The 19,871-nt window shown below is 41.8% G+C and overlaps 1 protein-coding gene across 1 annotated transcript; it reads right to left on the bottom strand.

Annotated features, from left to right (window-relative positions):
- Window positions 1–4,069: 4,069 nt before the first annotated feature.
- Window positions 4,070–19,372, bottom strand: HSPA13 (heat shock protein family A (Hsp70) member 13). The gene is made up of 5 exons (XM_066347001.1): window positions 19,252–19,372; window positions 14,562–14,902; window positions 11,774–11,987; window positions 8,018–8,185; window positions 4,070–7,077 (listed from the first exon to the last, which is right to left on the bottom strand). Exons 1-5 carry the CDS (start codon window positions 19,274–19,276, stop codon window positions 6,413–6,415), a joined length of 1,413 nt encoding a protein of 470 aa, XP_066203098.1. The 5' UTR covers window positions 19,277–19,372; the 3' UTR covers window positions 4,070–6,412.
- Window positions 19,373–19,871: the final 499 nt, after the last annotated feature.

Raw genomic sequence — 19,871 nt, 5'->3', positions numbered from 1 at the left:
ATGATGAACGGTTTATTGCCCTTTTCAATTCTATATACACAGTAGAAAATGCGACGAGATCAGGGAGTGAGACTGAATGAAGGATCTGGAATGTGTGACAGGGACTGCGCCAGGAACGAGTCACACGTGTCAGAGCCCAGGCACCGCTGGCTTCCCCCGAACACCTGCTCCGGAGCTCTCTTCTGAGCGACCGTGCGCCCATTTCCAGGTGTTACACAGCAGCCTCCTCCTTTGCCTGTGTTGCCATATCTATGATCTTACAGAGGTGACGGACAGGAATTAATGTTGGCCACAAATGTGTAGGGTCTTGAGAACTTGTTTCGTTTATTGTCTGACATTTTAGTTGAATCAGTTCCTTTTCATTCCATCTTGGCCGGAAGCAGAAGCTCAACAAATGACAGTTGAACTGAATGTTAAACCACAAACTTAGGGTCAGAAGTTTAAAGCTCAAGGGAAAATAAAAACAAAACAGAAACAAACAAGAAATGTAAAGCATTAAGAGGCTTATTTTTCTCGGGCAGAACGAAGTCCTGAGGTTGAGAGGGCGAAGTTGGATAGAGTGGCCCAGCCACACCCCCGGGCTGCTCCCCCCCCCACCCCCACCCCCCATGGCATGTCTGCGAACTCAGGGCGTCATCTCCAGCACCATGTCTGCGTTCCAGGAAGAAAGGAATGGTGAGGAGCAACCTGTGTGTATAATCCAAACGTGTAAACTTAAAAAAAAAAAAAAAAAAAGCGTATGGTCTCTCCCTAGTGACTTATGCTTACGTCTCTGTGGAATGAATTATGTCACGTAGCTGTTCTTAGCTGCACAACAACCCGGGAGAGATTAATAGGAGTGGATGTTGCTGCTCCAAAAACCAACCAAACAAACAAAAACAAAAAACTGGATTCTAGAGCAGGGGTCTCCAAACTCCGGCCGCGGGCCACATGCGGCCCCCTGAGGCCATTTATCCGGCCCCCACCACACTTCCGGAAGGGGCACCTCTTTCATTGGTGGTCAGTGAGAGGAGCATAGTTCCCCATTGAAATACTGGTCAGTTTGTTGATTTAAATTTACTTGTTCTTTATTTTAAATATTGTATTTGTTCCCGTTTTGTTTTTTTACTTTAAAATAAAATATGTGCAGTGTGCATAGGGATTTGTTCATAGTTTTTTTATAGTCCGGCCCTCCAGTGGTCTGAGGGACAGTGAACTGGCCCCCTGTGTAAAAAGTTTGGAGACCCCTGTTCTAGAGTAATGAAAAGATAGTGCAATAGTATTTAGCAGGACCTGCCACTCATTTTTTTGGCCACAAAGTCTTTTTTTTTTTTTTTTACCACAAAAGAGTTGTATTAGTGATTTGGAGACAAACGAAGGGTAGTCATTACAGCTAATAACAGATCCAGTTTCCAGTATCTGATACTCTGAGCCATGTTAGAAAACTTAACGTGTCAGATGAACTAGTAACAGGAGAAATGTGTGTTTGTGTGTTTTATATATATAAATAAATAGTTATAAAGTTACAAGTACTATATTAATTGAAATATTTTAGGTAAACCAATTAATAGTTAATTCAATGAGTGAAAATAAACTCCGTTTGTTTGTGCTTTGACATCCTAGTCACTTCATGTGAGGCAAACTATGAGTTCTTTACAAAAATAGATAAATGCTTTACCAAGGCAAGTTTATTTTCTTTTCAAGTTTTTATCAGGGGAGGCAGAAATTTTAGATTCATATTATCAGGATCTTGAGAATATTAGGGAAAATAATAACTAATTTTCTTCTGGCATTTTCTTTCTTCTTTTTTAAGTGAGAGAAAGGGAGATAGATTCTGGCATGCACCCGGAACAGGATCCACCCAGCAACCCGTCTGAGGCTGATGCTGGAATCAACTGAGCTATCCTCAGCGCCTGAGGCTGATGCTCGGACCAACTTAGCCATCGTCAGCATCCTGGGCGGATGCTTGAACCAGCTGAGCCACTGGCTATGAGAGGGGAAGAGAGAAAGGGAAGAGGAAGTGGATGAGAAGCAGATGGTTGCTTCTCATGTGTGCCCTGCCAGGGATCAAATCCAGGACGTCTGAACACGGGGCTGACACTCTATCCACTGAGCCAACTGGCTAGGGCCACTGGCATTTTCTTTTAATCCCGAGAATAACTGGCAAGCTGCTGTTCATTTCCCTTTCTAAAATATCCATACATTCACAATATTTATTCTTTTCCATGTGCCAGGCACTCAAAAAAACCCAGTGAAGTAGCTACTATTATCTCCATTTTGTATTTATAAAATCTTTGCTTGTCAGCAATGGAAAGGATTAAATAGCACCAAACCTTCCAGTTTAACAGTATCTGATAAATAAAAGGTCTTTCATGGATACTATCCATTTAGTACTGAATAGAAAAAGCACTACAGGATTGTATTATGGGATAGATAAGGCAGCAGCTATTGGGGCTAAGCAGAAACTGGCTTTTAATCATGACACTACTCATTAGTTGTACAATCCTGGGGAAATTACCCAACAGATCTGTGCCTTAATTTCCCTACCTGAAAATGGGTAATGAGTACCTACTCATTAATTTGCTAGAATAAAACTAAATTGGTTAGTATTACTAATATATTTAGAACAGTGTTGATACATAGTAAGTACTCTATTATCTATTGCTGAAAAACAAATAACCAATTTAGTAGCTTAAAATAACAAAAATATATTCTGTTTCATGAATCAGGAATCTGGAAGCCACTTAGCCGGGTGATTTTGGTTTAAGATTGCTCATGAAATTACATTCAAATTTCAATGGTGGCTGCATCATCTGCAGCCCTGTCTCCCGAGAGAGGGTTCGCTTTCAAGAGGGTGGCACAGCTGGAAGGTGGTACCATCAGCTGGGGTGCCTGTTCACCGACGTAAGCCTCTCATCCTCCAGCAGAACAGCCGGTTGCCTTTACAACAAGCAAGAGTGCCTACGCCCAAGACAGTGCCAGTCATCCAAACCCAACTTCAAAATGACATCCCCAACACTTCTGTCCTATTCTGTTCATTATCAGCGAGTCATAAAATTATGCTCAAATTCAAGGGAAGAGATGGCCCCAAGAAGTGCATGCCAAGAGGTTGGGATCACTGGAGGGCGCATGGGAGGCTGCTTACCTCAGCGGGACCCCGGGTATTCGTTAAATGAAGTAACTCCAGAAGTGTCTATTTCCTCATGCGCCCGAGCCCCTCAGTAAAGGCAGTTGATAACTATGAAGGAATCACAAGTCTCAACACTGATGACAGTCAAGTGCACTCTATTTAAAGGCTCACTTGAAAAGACTACATCAAATGAATTTCTCTAAAAACCCCAAACTGAGGTTTTTGTAAAATAAAAACGTGTACTTTATTAGAAAATTATAAAGTACCAACTATCAACCAAAGGATCACAACAGTTTATTATGCAGGGTTACTTATGAACTATCTGGTGTAGGTGTTGGTCCCACTAGTCAGAAGCCGTAACTTGGTGTTTGAAATTCTGGAGGCAACGTTTATAGAATACAGAAACTGTCTCTTCTTCTTGTTTTAGTGAGAGGGAGGCAGAGACAGACTCCCACATGCGTCCTGACAGGGAACCACCCAGCAAGCCCACTAGGGGGCAATGCCTGCCCATTTGGGGCCCTTGCAATCAGAGCCATTTTTTAGACCCAAGGTGGAGGCCATGGAGCCATCCTCAGCGTCTGGAGCCAACTCACTCAGCTCGCTCTAACTGAGCCACTGCAGGAGGGAAGAGAGATCAGTGAGAAGGGGAGGGGTGGAGAAGCAGATGGGCTCTTCTCCTGTGTGCTCTGACCAGGAATCGAATCTGGGACATTCACATGCCGGGCCGACGGTCTACCACTGAGCCAACCGGCCAGGGCCCAAACTGTCTCTTCTAAATTAAGGATGTAAGCAGGAAAGTAAGCAATTCCAGGGATGGGCAGGATGCAGGGAACCAGGCAGCAGCTGCTGAGGCCACATGCCAGGAGCAGCAGGTCAGCTCTGTCCCACTGCCTTTCCTATCTATACATTCAGACAAGGTACTCCGGCCTAGTCCTGAGCGGAAAAATAAAGTACACAGTGTAAACCAAACTGCAAAATCATATTTATTTACAGTAATATATGAATGGCACACAAATTGAAGAGGCACAATCTGTTATGCACAATACTATTACACACAGTAGTGTCTGTTGACACGTTAAGTGGTATGAATGAAAACACAGTACCAAAACATTCCTGATACAAAATAAATTACTCACTTACATATTCTAATCATACAAGGCAGTTAATATTTTAAGTTATGTAGCTAAAAAACCACTCACTAGATGTACAACCAAACTGTAGTTTACTTTAAGAAAAATGTCTTCAATTATGCGTAAATGATCACTTTTAGGATGCACTTTTATCTTTTAAATAAACTACACTGAAGTCAAGTCTATTTATATATAGCCTTCTAAGTTATGATTAAACAGACATTACTTCATTTCTTCAGTGTTAACTATACCAGAGAATATGCTAATCGCTGCCCCCAATCCCAACACTGCCATTAGAATTTTCAGACACGTGAAATTTCAATTTTAGAGTTTAAGATTCAAGCCCCTATTTTGCAAATTGTTTCTTCTAAAAAGTATTAACAGATTGTCCTAAACTATCTCAGATATTGGAGAAATTCAAGCTTTAAAAAAATCTTAAAATGCTTTATGTTAAAGCTGATGGGAGATTTTGATACACTGACTACCTTTAAAGACCGACCTTCATAGAAAGATCTCTTTTGATTATAGTCGAATATTTTCATATTGCAGTGAAGGATTCATCTTTGGCATTTCTCCATTAGTTCTCAAATAGAATATGTCAACAAACATTTTATATTTTCCTACCTACCTACTTCAGACATTTTCTGTACACACAAGTGTTTGAAATTACATTTTAATAGCAATTTCATTGCTAAGTTTTTTTTAGATATGCAAAAAATATTAACATTCAGCTTCTGACTGAGAAGCTGATATGTTCTGACGTTTTGAAATAGTTTGCTTAGTTCTTTTTCAGTGAACATCTGAACATCCTTTAAAATTCAAAAATGGATAAAGACAAAATATAACAAAACTGTTGACCAGAGTATAATTCTTGAATGACAATGTGAAGCACGCCTCTATGAAGGGAAAAGAAATCTCCAGATAATTTGGGCAGCACAGAAACAAAACTGCTGTATTTTCCTCCTTGGTCCCTGTAGCTTTTCTAAAAGGAAACAGATAAAACAAAACTGCTACAAATGCTGATCGGTGGAAATTTTCCACCTTCCCTTCCATATTAGAGCTTCACATTATTTCTAGAGACATTTTTTTTGTTCTCATCACTTGCTAACCTTAAGGCTAAAAACAGTCAAGTGTGATTATTTTAAAATGACAGTAGGAAACAATAGCAAGATTTTTATAAATGAGTATATTTTCCTCATTCAAAACTAAATATGGGGGGGTAAATCTCAGTGAAATCGAATCAAATGCAAGCTACATTCTTAACAGTTTACTACAAATAAACAAAAACATAAAATAAATACTGTAGCTAATTACAGCTATTTACCAAAGTCTGCAAAAATCTTAAATAACAAAGTGATAGCAATGATAGCTTCATTGTGACATTAACATATTTTAAAACACAATTAAAAATTGCCCACTGTTTGCTTACCAGGCAGAATTATGGCAACCCAAGCAGAGAATGATGCGTAGCAGACGAAGGCAAAGAATATACAAATTGGGTATTTCTACTATCTGGTATTGAAACATTTGAGTAAATCTACTGCTATTTTAGAAGAGAAATTAATTCATAAATACATTTTAAAAACCTGGAGAAGGCAGATTACATGAATAGGACACAAAATGGGATATTGAATTTGTGAAAGTAATTTTGTTATATAATATGGTAGTTACTGAATATTACACATGTCGTTTATATTAATAATACTGCTTCTCCTGACCAATGTCAAAACCTGACATCAACACTGTCCTTCAAGTATAGTTCAAGTTATTAGTTACATGTGATAACCAAGTAAATAAATCACCAGCTCCTGCTAATACAATTTAGTAAGAACTGGAAATCCTGTTATTGGCACTAGGCAATGTTTACGGAATATCATTTTAAGTGCATATGGTTATCTGCTTCCAGAACCCAGGAAATAGAACCACTCGTGCTCCCATTCGCCTCTTTCCTTTTAGAAGTATTTCTTGGAATGGGATTTCTCCAAAATCAAATAGGATCAATCTGGTCACATTCAAACCTAAAACAAATGCTATGTAAATTTTGTACATCTGAAGTTGCCTTTATAGGTCAATTTTTGAGCTAGGTTAGAGACTTTTATTTCGGAGGAGGTGGTCTGACCAAAGGTAGTAGATCATCTGACAAGATCACAAATAGGACTCACTCCTCCATAACTCAGTTGAAGTTGGTCTTCTGTAAATGCTTGTTGGGAATTTCCAAAGCACTGACTTGCAGAGGCCAGGAGCCCCCGTCAATGCCTGCTTGGATGGCCACCCCCGTCACCACTGCCAGGTCAGGGTCTACAGACGTGTTGGGATCTTTTCCGAAGAACTCCTGGATGACTTGGCGGATTCGAGGAATGCGCGTGGAGCCCCCGACCAACACCACCTCGTCAATCTCGGTCTGGTCCAGGTGGCCTTCTTTCAACACCTGCTGGATGGGCACCAGTATTTTCTGGAAGAGGTCTTCGTTGAGGCTGTCAAAAAGCTTCCGTGAGACTTCCGTTTCAAATAAAACCTGACTTTCTCCACTTTTCTTTTCAGAGAGGCCAGCTCCAAACATGCTGTTGACATGGTGGCCATCTGCGGGAGACAGTCTGTCCCCTGGCGGCTTCGTGTCGCTCTGAGGTTCCTTCCTATCCTCTTCCTCCACCGTTAGTAATACAGACAGGTGAGCAGACTGATGAAGAGTCAGATTTAATTTGACCATTTCCACAGCTTGTCTCAACCTGTGAATTTCCTCTTTCCGAGAGGGTAGGAAGCCGTATGTTTGATAGATCTGTTTGTATAAGTACTGAAGCAATCTCTGATTGAAGTCCTGGCCTCCGAGTTTATTGTTTCCTAAATTAAAATAAGAGTTTATATTAGTTAATCGTATATGTACGTGTACATGTATCTGTGTAGTATGTATGTATAAAAAGAATATTCCGGGAATAACAAAATCTGTAGTTAATGTATTAAGATTTGCTCAAAGACTAATTCAAAGTAGCTAGGTTGAAATGATTTTAACCCAAATGTGTACTATAAAAAAAAAACAGGGCACATTTTTTAAATGATGTAAAAAGAAGTAGTAATTCAGTTACATTTTGTTCTTTATAATCAATTAATTTTTTCAGAAAATAGAGATTCAGAACACAGACTGGCTTCCAAGTACCAATTTAGAAACACTAAATGTCATTATTCAGCAGAAGATAATCCTTCCTACAATTAAAAAGTACCAGTAGGGATTTTATCTTAAAAAAAAAAATCCCTTGTATGATTGGGCTGAAAAGCAGAAAAATGGTTTAAAAGGAGAGTAATGTAATATAATGTAATGTAAGTCCCAGCGCTGAACGCGGTTCTAAGAGTCCAGTCAGGAGGGAGACCTATGCAGAAGTCAGACCGTCTACACAGCCTACAGCTCACTTTTCAAACGTGCTTCTACCTCCCAGAGAAGACTGAACATTTCTACTTTGTACAACAGATAATCAGGTGAAAGAAACGGACCACCTTTCATTTCAGAAGCCCTTCCCTCTGTTCCCTCCACCACGGTCATGAACAGAACTGGCTCCTGAGCGCCCCCCGCAGTCTATGTATTAGACCTACAGGAGGATGCCCGTCATTTTAAGACCAAACTTTTCACTGTAAATACACATAAATGGTGTATATTTACATAAAATTACATTCATACAGAGATTATCAAAATGAAGTCAAAGACCACTGAAAAGATTTTTTAAATAAACACTTCACACATCAGATACGTTAATGTGCGAACCTCCGTGACTCCCCCTACCTTCCTTACCAGACATTGCCCGGGTCAGAAACATTCCTCCTTGTTTATTCAGCAGCGACACATCCAGAGTCCCTCCGCCCAGGTCGATCACCAGGACGTGAAAGACGTCAACCTTGTGGAGGCCGTAGGCCATGGCTGCCGCTGTGGGCTCGTTTATCACCCTTAGGATCTTCAGTCCTGTGTGGTCGGGTAGAGGCAAGAATAATTCACAAGAGAACACCATTAAGAAACTCCTTCCCACTCAACTTCACATGTCTTCTATGACATGAACTTCACTGAGTAGTAATGAGAAAGAACAGTCACAAATCCAATAAAAATAATAAAATGGGAAGGATAAACATAGGTTCCTCTACAGCAGTGGTAGTCAACCTGGTCCCTACCGCCCACTAGGGGGCGCTCCAGCTTTCATGGTGGGTGGTAGCGGAGCAACCAAAGTATAAATAAAAAGATAGATTTAACTATAGTAAGTTGTTTTATAAAGATTTATTCTGCCAAACTTAGTGAAAATCCAACATAAAGTACTTGGTAAGTAATTATTATTATATGCTTTAACTTGCTGTAACTCTGCTTTATAAATTTTATAAAGTAAAGTTACTTCCCTACTTTATAAATCACCATTACTGTGGAACCGGTGGGCGGTTAGAAAATTTTACTACTAACAGAGATACAAAAGTGGGCGATAGGTATAAAAAGGTTGACTACCCCTGGTCTAATGATACCACTGAAATTATTCTAGTCTGACCAGGTGGTGGTGCAGTGGATAGAGCATTGGACTGGGACGTGGAGGACCCAGGTTCGAATCCTAGGTCGCCGGCTTGAGCACAGGCTCACCAGCTTGAGCGTGGGATCATAGACATGACCCTATGGTCACCGGCTTGAGCCCAAAGGTTGTTGGCTTGAAGCCCAAGGTCACTGGCTTGAGCAAGGGGTCACTTGCTCTACAGTAGCCCCCCGGTCAAGGCACATATGAGAAAGCAATCAATGAACAAGCAATCAATAAACAACTAGGATGCCGCAACAAAGAATTGATGCTTCTCATCTCTCTCCCTTCCTCTCCCTATCTATCCCTCTCTCTGACTCTGTCAAAAAAAAAAAAAAAAAAATAAAAAATCCAAAATGATTATAATATAATGAAATAAAGGCCTAGATTCAGTGGAATACATCTTTCTATCCTTAGTACTTAATTAAAAAAAAATAAAGTTTGAGTCAGGTCCAATAGGGTGGTTGGGCAGAGTGACATCCTGATATGCAAAGGTTGTGGGTTCGATCTCTGGTCAGAGAACATACAGTAAAAGATCAATGTTTCCCTCTTTCTTTCTCTCTCAAATCAATAAATAAATTAGAAAGAAATACTCGAGTCTCTTCTCATTCTCATATTTTACTGGGGAATTTATGAGCCATAAAACTTTAATCATTATATAACAAATTGCTGTAGAAATGAGATAAGCTTACCACACTATTCTTTTAAAAATAACTTTTTGATAAAAAAATGAATAAACAGAAAATAAAAAGAAAAATTTAGGTGAGATGCTCAAATAACTACAATAATACTCCCAAGAAGGCCTGACCAGGCGGTGGCATAAGACTGGAATGTGGAGGACCCAGGTTTAAAACCCCAAGGTCGCCAGCTTGAGCATGGGCTCATCTGGTTTGAGCAAGGCTCACCAGCTTGGACCCAAGGTCGCTGTCTTGAACAAGGGTCACTCGGTCTACTGAAGGCCCCCGGTCAAAGCACATATGAGAAAGCAATCAATAAAGGTGTCGCAACAAAGAATTAATGCTTCTCATCTCTCTCTTCCTGTCTGTCCCCTCTGTCTATTACCAAAAGCAAAACAAAACAAAACAAAACAAAAACTCCCAAGAAGTATTTAAAATATAAGACCTTCAAATGGAAATCTGAAGCATATAGCCAATCTGTGATTTGTTGTATATGTGGAGGCCTAAGACCAGATCTCCTTGAGCAAAATTCCTGCTTTATAATACCTGCCACACCTGAGTGGTCTGGAAAGGAACATAGCTGTCTGTACCAGGAGACATGAAAAGTATTCAAACTCTTAAGATTTTATTCAAAGATCCTAGTACCCTTCACCTTCATTCTCTGACTTTATCATTCACTGTGCCCTGGCCTCATGGCTAATGTCCTATCTTTTCATGTAACAGTAAGTTCCCATTCTCTGGCTGCCCGCTGACCATTCTCTCTCCTGCAGCCTACTTCTTCTTCTTTTCTTTTTCGTTTTCTTTTTCAGTGAGAGGAAGGGAGATAGAGGGACAGACTCCTGCATATGCCGTGATTGGGATCCACCTGGCAACCTCCATCTGGGGCCAATGCTTGAATCAACTGAGCTATCCTCAGTGCCTGAGGCTGATGCACTCGGACTAGCAGAGCCACTGGCTGGAGAAGAGGAAGAGAGAGAGAAGAGAGGGAGGGGGAGAGAAGCAGATGGTTGCTTCTCCTGTGTGCCCTAACCTGGGATCAAACCCAGGACATCTATACACCAAGCCGATGCTCTATTCACTGGGAAACCGTACAGGGTCTGCAACCTACTTCTGTATATCTCCTAGGCCCCTGGTGAGCAAACTGCTGCTCGTGAGCCACACGCGGCTCTTTGGCCCCTTGAGTGTGGCTCTTCCACAAAATACCACGTGCGGGCGCTATCTATAAGGAGTGTACCTACCTATATAGTTTAAGTTTAAAAAATTTGGGTCTAAAAAGAAATTTCAATCATTGTACTGTTGATATTTGGCTCTGCTGACTAATGAGTCGACCACTGTTAGGCCTGTGATGGAAACCTTTTTATAAAAGTGGGCGGCAGCGGAGCAACCAAACGGCGTTGTAATTGGCCCACCATGAAAGCTTGAACACCCACTAGTGGGCGGGAGGGACCAGGTTGACCAGCACTGCAAAAGTGGGCGGTTTTTATAAAAAGGTTCGCTCGCCATAACTGGTCTAGGCTATCTTCTTTGCTTCTTCTATATACATCTAAATGTCACCTTCTCAGTGAGGCCTACCCGACCCTTATCTTTGAAACCTGCAAGACTCCCGTATTCTCTGACCACCCAGTAATCCTGACCCCTTATTCTGCTCTTTCTCCCCATAGTATGCTACCTTTCGATATACAGTGTACCAAGGCTCTCAACCAGGGGCCATCTGACCCCTCCAGGGACATCTGGTAATGTCAGGAGAAAAACAGATTGCCAGCACTTGGACGGGGAAGGTTCTGCTATCTGGTGAGCAGTAGCGGGGGACACGGCCCAATATCGGGCAGTACACTGGACAGTCAGTCCCTCCACGACAAAGAACAATCTGGGCCAGACCGTCAATAATGCTGATTTTCTGTGCCCCTCTAATAGAAATGACATTTATCTGTTTACATTAGTTCAAATCTACATTTGTATAAGGGATTTTTATCTGTTCAAGGTAAATTCTATGAGAACAGGGGTATAAAGACATTCAATATTTGTTGAATGATGTTAAATTAATTCTCCCTCACCTCAGACTTATAAAAAACATTATATTCATTTCAACGTTAAAGAATATTTAGAAGAAAAGTAATTTCTAATATGCGTCCGTGTTGCCGGGATATATACATTTTATATTACGCTATAGAGTTTTCTTAATTATTGTTTGTAAACTTGGGTCAGAATCCACCTAACTTACCTACCATATATGCCCTAGTTAGGTGGTTTTACAAAGGGATATATCTTACTGTTGAAGACTTTCAACCTCAGAAAATTTTGATGAAAATGTAACAAGGGTAATAGTACCTGCAAGATTAGCAGCTTCAATTGTGGAATTTCTCTGTCTGAGATCAAATTCTGCCGGTACAGAAATAACAGCGTTGGCGACTGGCATTCCAAGATAATCCTCCGCCATTTCTTTTAGTTTCAGTAACAGTCTAGAACCCACATACTCTGGGGAAATGGTGATGGTCTCATTACTTGTCACAGAAAACTCGACCATTCCATTCTTGTTTAAGACCTGTGCATAGGATTTGCAAAGAAAAGAAGTGTAAAAGTATATGTATACACACACATATACTTGCACACGCACACGCGCGTGCACACACACACACACACACACAGGACTTATTTAATTAAAACTTACTTTTACCTTTACAAGGTCATAAAATTCATTTGTAATCCATCAAGTACATTTATTAAGGTTAGAGGTTATTAAAAGTTATACTTTAAAATCTACAAAATGAATCCAAACAAGTTTTTTATAACAGCAGAATAACATTGGTCACCAAGCATGTAACTGGAACATAAAAGATTCTCAATATATATTTGTTAATGAAAGAAAAAAGAAATAATAAAATATAAGGAATAACAGTTGCTAAATCATGCATGTGACTAAAGATTTTTTTTCTTAAAATTAACTTGTTACAAAAGGAATAGATAACTGAAAGAACATTCTGGCACAGATTATTAGCAAGGATAATTTTAGTTCCTGATTATGTTCTTACCAAGAATCAAATATCACTCACATTCTCGTTTCCATGAAAGCATGCATTATGTATTTATTAGCTCGTTATCCCTGCTAATGTAGTTTTCCACTTAAACAACTAGATTGATTCTAAAACATACTATCCTAGATTCACCAGAAGAGAAAACTGCATTAACATCAACAGTAAAGAGAATTAGCCTGTTCTAAGAAGATATAAGAGTATACCCCAGTCATTCTAGACTACATAATTAGGTTTCAATCAAGAAAACCTGGCCTTCCAAAATATTTCACCTGTATGACAACAACAAAAACAAACCACAGACAAACACTATTAAAATAAGTGCCAAAGACACCAGTACCATCAGACCCAGGAAACAGAACAACAAAAGACCAGATTACTTCAGAAACTTACAGGGGGAAAAAATAAAACCTCAACATATTGGATCAATAAGTAATGTACCCAAACCTATGATTTAGAAGAAAATGTATATAGCTTTATATTATTTTATCATTACATAAGAAAGAGTACAAATTAATAAAGCTTCCTAAGAAAGAAGCTAAAAGAGAAAAAAGAAAAGAAATTCAGAGAATGTTTTCTTTGAAAATGGATAAAAATATTGAAAATTTTTATGAATGGATTCAATAAGCAGCACTGATACACTATTGTAAAACCTAGCATTTAAAATTCCATTTTGTATTTTATAAGGAAAACCCTACATGAAATAAACATTTATATATTTAAAATAAAAATCCCAGGAAAACCCAAACCTATAAAATACTAATTTAAAGCACCAGAAAAAGAGATACAGTAGACAGGATTGGAAAGGCCACCGTACGCACAATAAGAGACCAAAACCAATAAAAAATATTAAGAGATGAGCTTTCTACATAAAATATTGATGCTCTTGACAACTCAAAAAATAATATATCAGGAAAAAAAGGAGAAACTACTGTAAACATATCACAAATGGTATTTTATATCAACAAGGAAAAGATACACGCCCAAATGCAAACAGGACAAAGAACAAGAAATGGATTACTAAATAAAATAAAAATGCCAATAAAGCAATTTTTAACTCTGACTTCATTAGATACACCGGGGATTGATACAAGATCCCACTGGTTATTTATCTACCGGCAAAGAGGAAAGCAGTAACTAGTGAACATACAGGCCCTCTAAAAATAAGTCGTTAAGAGCACGTAGCCTTTTCAGTGCACAATTTGGCAAATTTATAAATCAAAAGCCTTAACACACGCATAAATCTGACGTACCAATTCTACTTCTAGAATTCAAATTTAGTAAATAAATGTAAAAAGATGGGTGTACAAGAATATTCACTGAAGCTCCATTACTGAGAAACCAAGAAAAAAATAAAAGTATATATTGATAGGGAAGGGTAATTAATAGTTGAATATTCCACGAAACCATGAAGAATAATGTGACTACATTGACTGTCTATGACATGTTGAGTTTCAAACAACTCATAAAACAGCATGCCTAGTTTGATATTTTTATGTATACAAATATGTATACACTCAATATGTATATACTTATACAGAGAATATAACCATTTGTCTGCCCATCCATCCACCCACCCATCCACCCACCTACCCATCTGTCCATCCAGCCACCCCCCCACCCACCTATCCATCCACCCACCTACCCACCTACCCACCTATCCATCCACCCACCTACCCATCCATCCACCCACCCATCCACCCACCTACCCACCTATCCATCCACCCACCTACCCACCTATCCATCCACCCACCTACCCATCCATCCATCCATGCACCCATCCGTCCATCCATCCATCCATCCATCCATCCATCCATCCATCCATCCATAGTCCATTGGGCTTCAGCAGCCTTCCCGCTACAATGAGTTAGGCGATATTTTAAGGATGGCGGAGCAAGGATATGATAAGGTTCTAAGTACTTCATAGAACTGAATTAATTCACATTGGACCTGCTGTGAAATTGCTTGTTATGTGAGAGAATATATATAACTTCTATACACATTGAATCAGTTGAAATAAAACGTTTTCCAGCTTGTAGCCAAAGCATTCACTGAAATGACAACAGATTTTTAGCAAAATGACTTACCTTGAATGGGTACCTGCCAATTTCAGCCTCCAGCTCCTCTGGGGTAAAGATCTTGCCTATGAACCTTTTGGCATCGTATATAGTGTTCTGAGGATTGGAGTCTGCCAGCTCCAAACTTTCATGCCCCACATAAACATCGCGGTCAGTGAAGGACACCATGCTGGGGATGCTGATATGCCCATTTTCATCTGGAATGACCTTGACTTTCCCAGTGCCAGGGAAAAAGACCCCAACAGAGCAGTAGGTGGTGCCAAGGTCAATGCCAATCACTTTCGGAGTAGGCAATGGTAAGTACTGCTGTGACAAATAGCCAGCCAACAGGAGAGTCAAAACAGCTGATCCTGAAATACAGGCAAATTAAAAGATTACATCTTATCAATCCAGTGCGATATGCTCAATTACTTTAGCAAAGTCCCTTAAATACCACTGTTGGAAACAAGACTAAAAATAAACTCCCCCAATTTTTTCTTTTATACTATTAGTGAAAATTATAGGCTAATATCCCTGATGAACACAGATGCTAAAATCTTTAACAAAATATTAACAAAGCCAATCCAGCAATGCATTAGAAAGGTCATACACCATGATCAAGAGGGATTCAGTACAGGGATACAAGGCTAGTGTAATAGCCGCAAACCAATAAGCATGATACACCAGTGTTTTTCAACGCCAGTGGGTTGCCAGAAAGTTCATGCTGGTCCAACCACCCTGATGTTGTAGGGTTACAGAGATGTCACGAAGATCATAGAATCTATAATCATTAAGTCTAGGGCCTCCAGTGGTGCAGTTAGCACGTGGTACTTATAATCATTGAGTCTATAATCTTCATACATCATGGTGGTTAACTCTTTTGCAAACCAGCATGAACTTTCTAGCAGACTGCACTGGCTCACGGACCAGCAGCTGAAACACTGAGATACACCAGATAAACAAAACAAAGGCTAAAAACCACATGATATATCAATAAATATAGAAACAGTATTTGGTGAAATCCAGTAGTCATATATGATAAAAACTTTTACTGCAAAGTGGGCAAAAGGGAACATGCTTCACTGTAACAAAGGTTGCATGTGACAGACCCACAGCTGACAGCATTTTCAATGGGCAAGAACTACAGGGTTTCCCTTAAGGTTGGGAGCGAGCCAGGGTGTCCACCGTCACCACTCTTAGTCAACACAGCACCAGAAGTTCTGGACACAGCCATCAGACAAAAAGGAGAAATGAAAGGCAACTAAACTGGAATGGAAGAAGTAAAACTGTCATTATTTATAGATGGCATGGTACTGTCTATAGAGAACCCTCAAGATCCCACCAAAAAACTGCTAGAACTGATAAATGAATTTAGTAAAGTAGCAGGATACAAAATCAATACCTAGAAATCAGTTCCATCATTGTACAGCAATAATGAACTATCAGAAAGGAAAGCGGAGAAAACAGTTCATTAATGCATCCAAAACAAACAAACAAACAAACAAACAAAACCCATAGAATAAATTCTAGGAATAAATTTAACCAAGGCTGTAAAAGACCTGCTCTCAGAAAATGATATGACACTGAAGAAAAAAGCTGAAGAAACAAGTGGAAACACATACTGTGTTCATGGATTGGAAGAATGAACATCATAAGATGTCTATACTACACAAAGCAATCTATAGATTCAACGCAATCATGACACCAATCACATATTTCACAGAACTAGGGCAAATATTCCAAAAACTTCTATGAAACCATAAATGATCCTCCCCCTGATCAGACACAGCAATCTTGAAAAAGAACAAAGTTGCAGAAATCATACTACCAGATTTCAAACTATACTATAAGGCTATAGTCATCAAAACAGCACGGTACTGACATAAAAACAGACATGTAGATCAATGGAACAGAACAGAGAGCCCAGAAATAAACCCATGCCTTGAGAGCCAATTAATATTTGACAAAGAAGGCAAAAACATACAATGAGGTATAGAGAGTCTATTCAGTAAATGGTGTTGGGAATATTGGACAGATACCTGCCCACTGAATGGAAGAATATCTTTACCGATACATCTGATAAAGGGTTAACATCCAAAATTGATACAGAACTTCCCGTCAAAAAATGGGCAAAGGGCCTGAACAGATACTTCTCCACAGAGGACATACAAAAGGCCAACAGTCAAATGAAAACATGCTCAGTGTCACTAATCATCAGAAAAAGGCAAATTAAAACCACGAAGAGCTTTTTTTTCTTTGCTTAAATGCTTCATCTTCGCCCCCTCCTACCGACAGCTGTCCGTCCGTTCTCCCTATCTATGAGTCTGTTTCTGTTCTGTTACTTTATCTTCTTCATTAGATTCCACACAAAAGTGAAATCATATGGTGTTCATCCTTCTTTGCCTGGCTTATTTCACTTAGCACAATGCTCTCCAGGCCATCCATGCTGTTGCAAATGGTGATTTCCATTCTTTTTTTACTGCTGAGTGGGGGAGGTAGAAGAGGAGAAAGGGGGACAAATGATAATGGATGGAGACAAATGATAATTGTATCGTGTGATAGTGAACACACGATACAATATGCAGAGGGTGTGTTACAGAAGTGTACACCTGAAACCTATATAATTTTATTAACCAATGTCACCCCAATAAACTCAATAAAAACATATTTACAATGAGATGGTCACCTCACGTCAGAATGGCTGTCATCAATAAATCAACAAGTGCTGGTGAGGATGTGGAGAAAAAGAAAGCCCGTGAACTGTTGGTGGGAGTGCAGACTGGTGCAGCCACTGAGGAAAGCAGTGTGGAGTTTCCTCGGAGAATTAATGCACTGCCTGAGGACCCAGCAATTCCACTTCTGGGAATGTATCTGAAGAAACCCGGAACACTAGTCTGAAAGAATACATGCAGTTCCATGTTCACTGCAGCGTTACTTATAATCGCCAAGGTTTTGAAACAGCACAAGTGCCCATCAGTAGATGAGTAGACACAAAAGCTGTGGTCCATTTATACAATGGGATACTAATGGGATACTACCTGGCTGCAGAAAGACAAGGAATTCTTACCTTTCTGGATGGACCTGGAGAGCATTATGCTAAGTGAAATAAGCCAGTCAGAGAAAGACAAGTGCCAAGTGATTTCACTCATGTTTGGAATCGAATGAACAAATGACATGGAAAAGCAAAATAGGGACAGACGCACAGACAGAGAGCAGGCTGACAGCTGTGTGGAAGGTTGAAGGATTACGCAAGAGAGAGAGAGAGAGAGAGAAAGAGAAACTCAGGAACATGGCAAATTGTGGTGATGGCTGGGGAAGGGAAGTGGGGAGGAGGAGTTGGACGAGGGGGTGGGGGTACAGATGGCGATGGACGGAGACTTGACTTGGGGGACCGAGCACACAATACAGTGCATAGATGATGTGCTGTAGCATCGTGCACCTGAAACCTGTGTAATTTTGTTAACCAGTGTCACCCCAATAAATACAACAGGAAGGTGGGAAAAAGCGTGTCCTGTAATCGTGATGACAACACAACTCTTTTTTTTTTTTGTATTTTTTCTGAAGCTGGAAACAGGGAGGCAGTCAGACAGACTCCCGCATGCGCCCGACCGGGATCCACCCGGCATGTCCACCAGGGGGCATCGCTCTGTCGAGACCAGAGCCATTCTAGCGCCTGGGGCAGAGGCCATGGAGCCATCCTCAGCGCCCGGGCCATCTTTTGCTCCAATGGAGCCTCGGCTGCGGGAGGGGAAGAGAGAGACAGAGAGGAAGGAGAGGGGGAGGGGTGGAGAAGCAGATGGGCGCCTCTCCTGTGTGCCCTGGCCGGGAATCGAATCCGGGACCTCCGCACGCCAGGCCGACGCTCTACCACTGAGCCAACCAGCCAGGGCTAACACAACTCTTTGCAGGCAGATTTTGTTCACTGTTGTATTAGCTACACCAAGCACAGTGCCTGGCAACTCTGAGCAGATGTTCAGTAATTATCAATTCATAAGAAAAACAAGCATGAACTAACAATACCACGCAGATTGGAAAGGAAACGTAAGTGATGAAACGTGTTACTTCGCATATTACAATTAACCGGTTCTTCGGTTTCAGGGGGCGGTGTTAGCTCCTGGGTCGTCCGCCCGCCCGTTACACACAGAGGACCTCAAGCGTTTGCAGGAGCGCGTTTCTACTCCTCGTTAGCACATCCTCCTGCGCACGGACTCAAGCACGTGACATCAGGTGCCAACGCCACTTTCCTACGTGCAACATGTCAGAAGCCCTTCGCCCCGTCCCGTCCCGGGCGGTGACTGCCAGCCAGGCCCGCGGGAGACCCAGCACCCCGGCGTCCGCGGCTCGAGCCGCCGGGGCTCCTCCCCTTCCCCCACAAAGGGGTGCCGGAGACGCCGTTCTCGCAGCCTCATAGGCCCCGGAGCAACCAACGATCCAGCACCGGCGCTGCTGGTAAAGGACTGTTCCCGGGGCCGATGTCCCCGGCTTGCAGGCAGAAGGCTCCGCCGGCCCCACCTGCTGGGCCCACTGGGGCCTGGACCACCGGAGAGGCGACTCCCAACCGGCTCCCCGAACGGCCCCAAACAGCCTCGAAATCACCTTTCCGTGCCCGCCCTGCTGCGCCAGCGCATCCAGAACGCGTGACAACCACTCGCACCCATCCCGGCCTCCCCAACACGCTCCAGCGCCCAGGACAGCGACAGGGACCCCCGCGGCCACTGACCTAAGATCGTCATCTCTCCGGCCATCACAGTCCCGCCGAGCAGGCTTGGGATGACTGTACCAGACGTGAGGCTCCGCCCCCACGGCGCCCCGCCCCCGGAAGCCTCGGGCACCCTGGGAAGTATAGTCCTCCTGCTCCGACGCGGCCGGAGAAGCTACAGCTCCTACCAGACAGAGGACTTCATTTACCGTGAGGCCGCGAGGCTGGGGGCCTCCATTCAACCGCTGCCAGGGACGCTCTCCACGCATCAACTGCCGAACTCACGAGGCTGAGGCGGGAGACAAGAAGAGGGAGCGCAGTTTACCATCAAACCAGAAGCGCCTGGAGCCTACTGGACTTGAAAACACGCCGGCTCTTTAGCGCCGCTTTGCCTTCTGGGAAATGTAGTTTCCGCCGACTCGATTCGCGGCAGCGAGCGTGGGGACCGTCAGTTTATTGCTTCGCGGGGGCTTTGTCCCAGCCAGGCCCGGTGTCAACCTTTGTGCGGCGGCGGGGTCGGCCCGTGCAAGCTCCTTTACCTGCGATCTGGGTTCTAGATGGGGTTTCACTTAAACGCGGCCCCTAAAGTATCCCCTGCGCAAAAGATCCTCAGTCCCCTCCGTTTTTGTTTTGGGATAAAC

Source organism: Saccopteryx leptura, chromosome 8 (assembly GCF_036850995.1).
Source record: "Saccopteryx leptura isolate mSacLep1 chromosome 8, mSacLep1_pri_phased_curated, whole genome shotgun sequence".
Lineage (NCBI taxonomy): Eukaryota > Metazoa > Chordata > Mammalia > Chiroptera > Emballonuridae > Saccopteryx > Saccopteryx leptura.
Note: the sequence above shows the minus strand (reverse complement) of the source record. Positions and strands in the feature narration are given on the sequence as shown.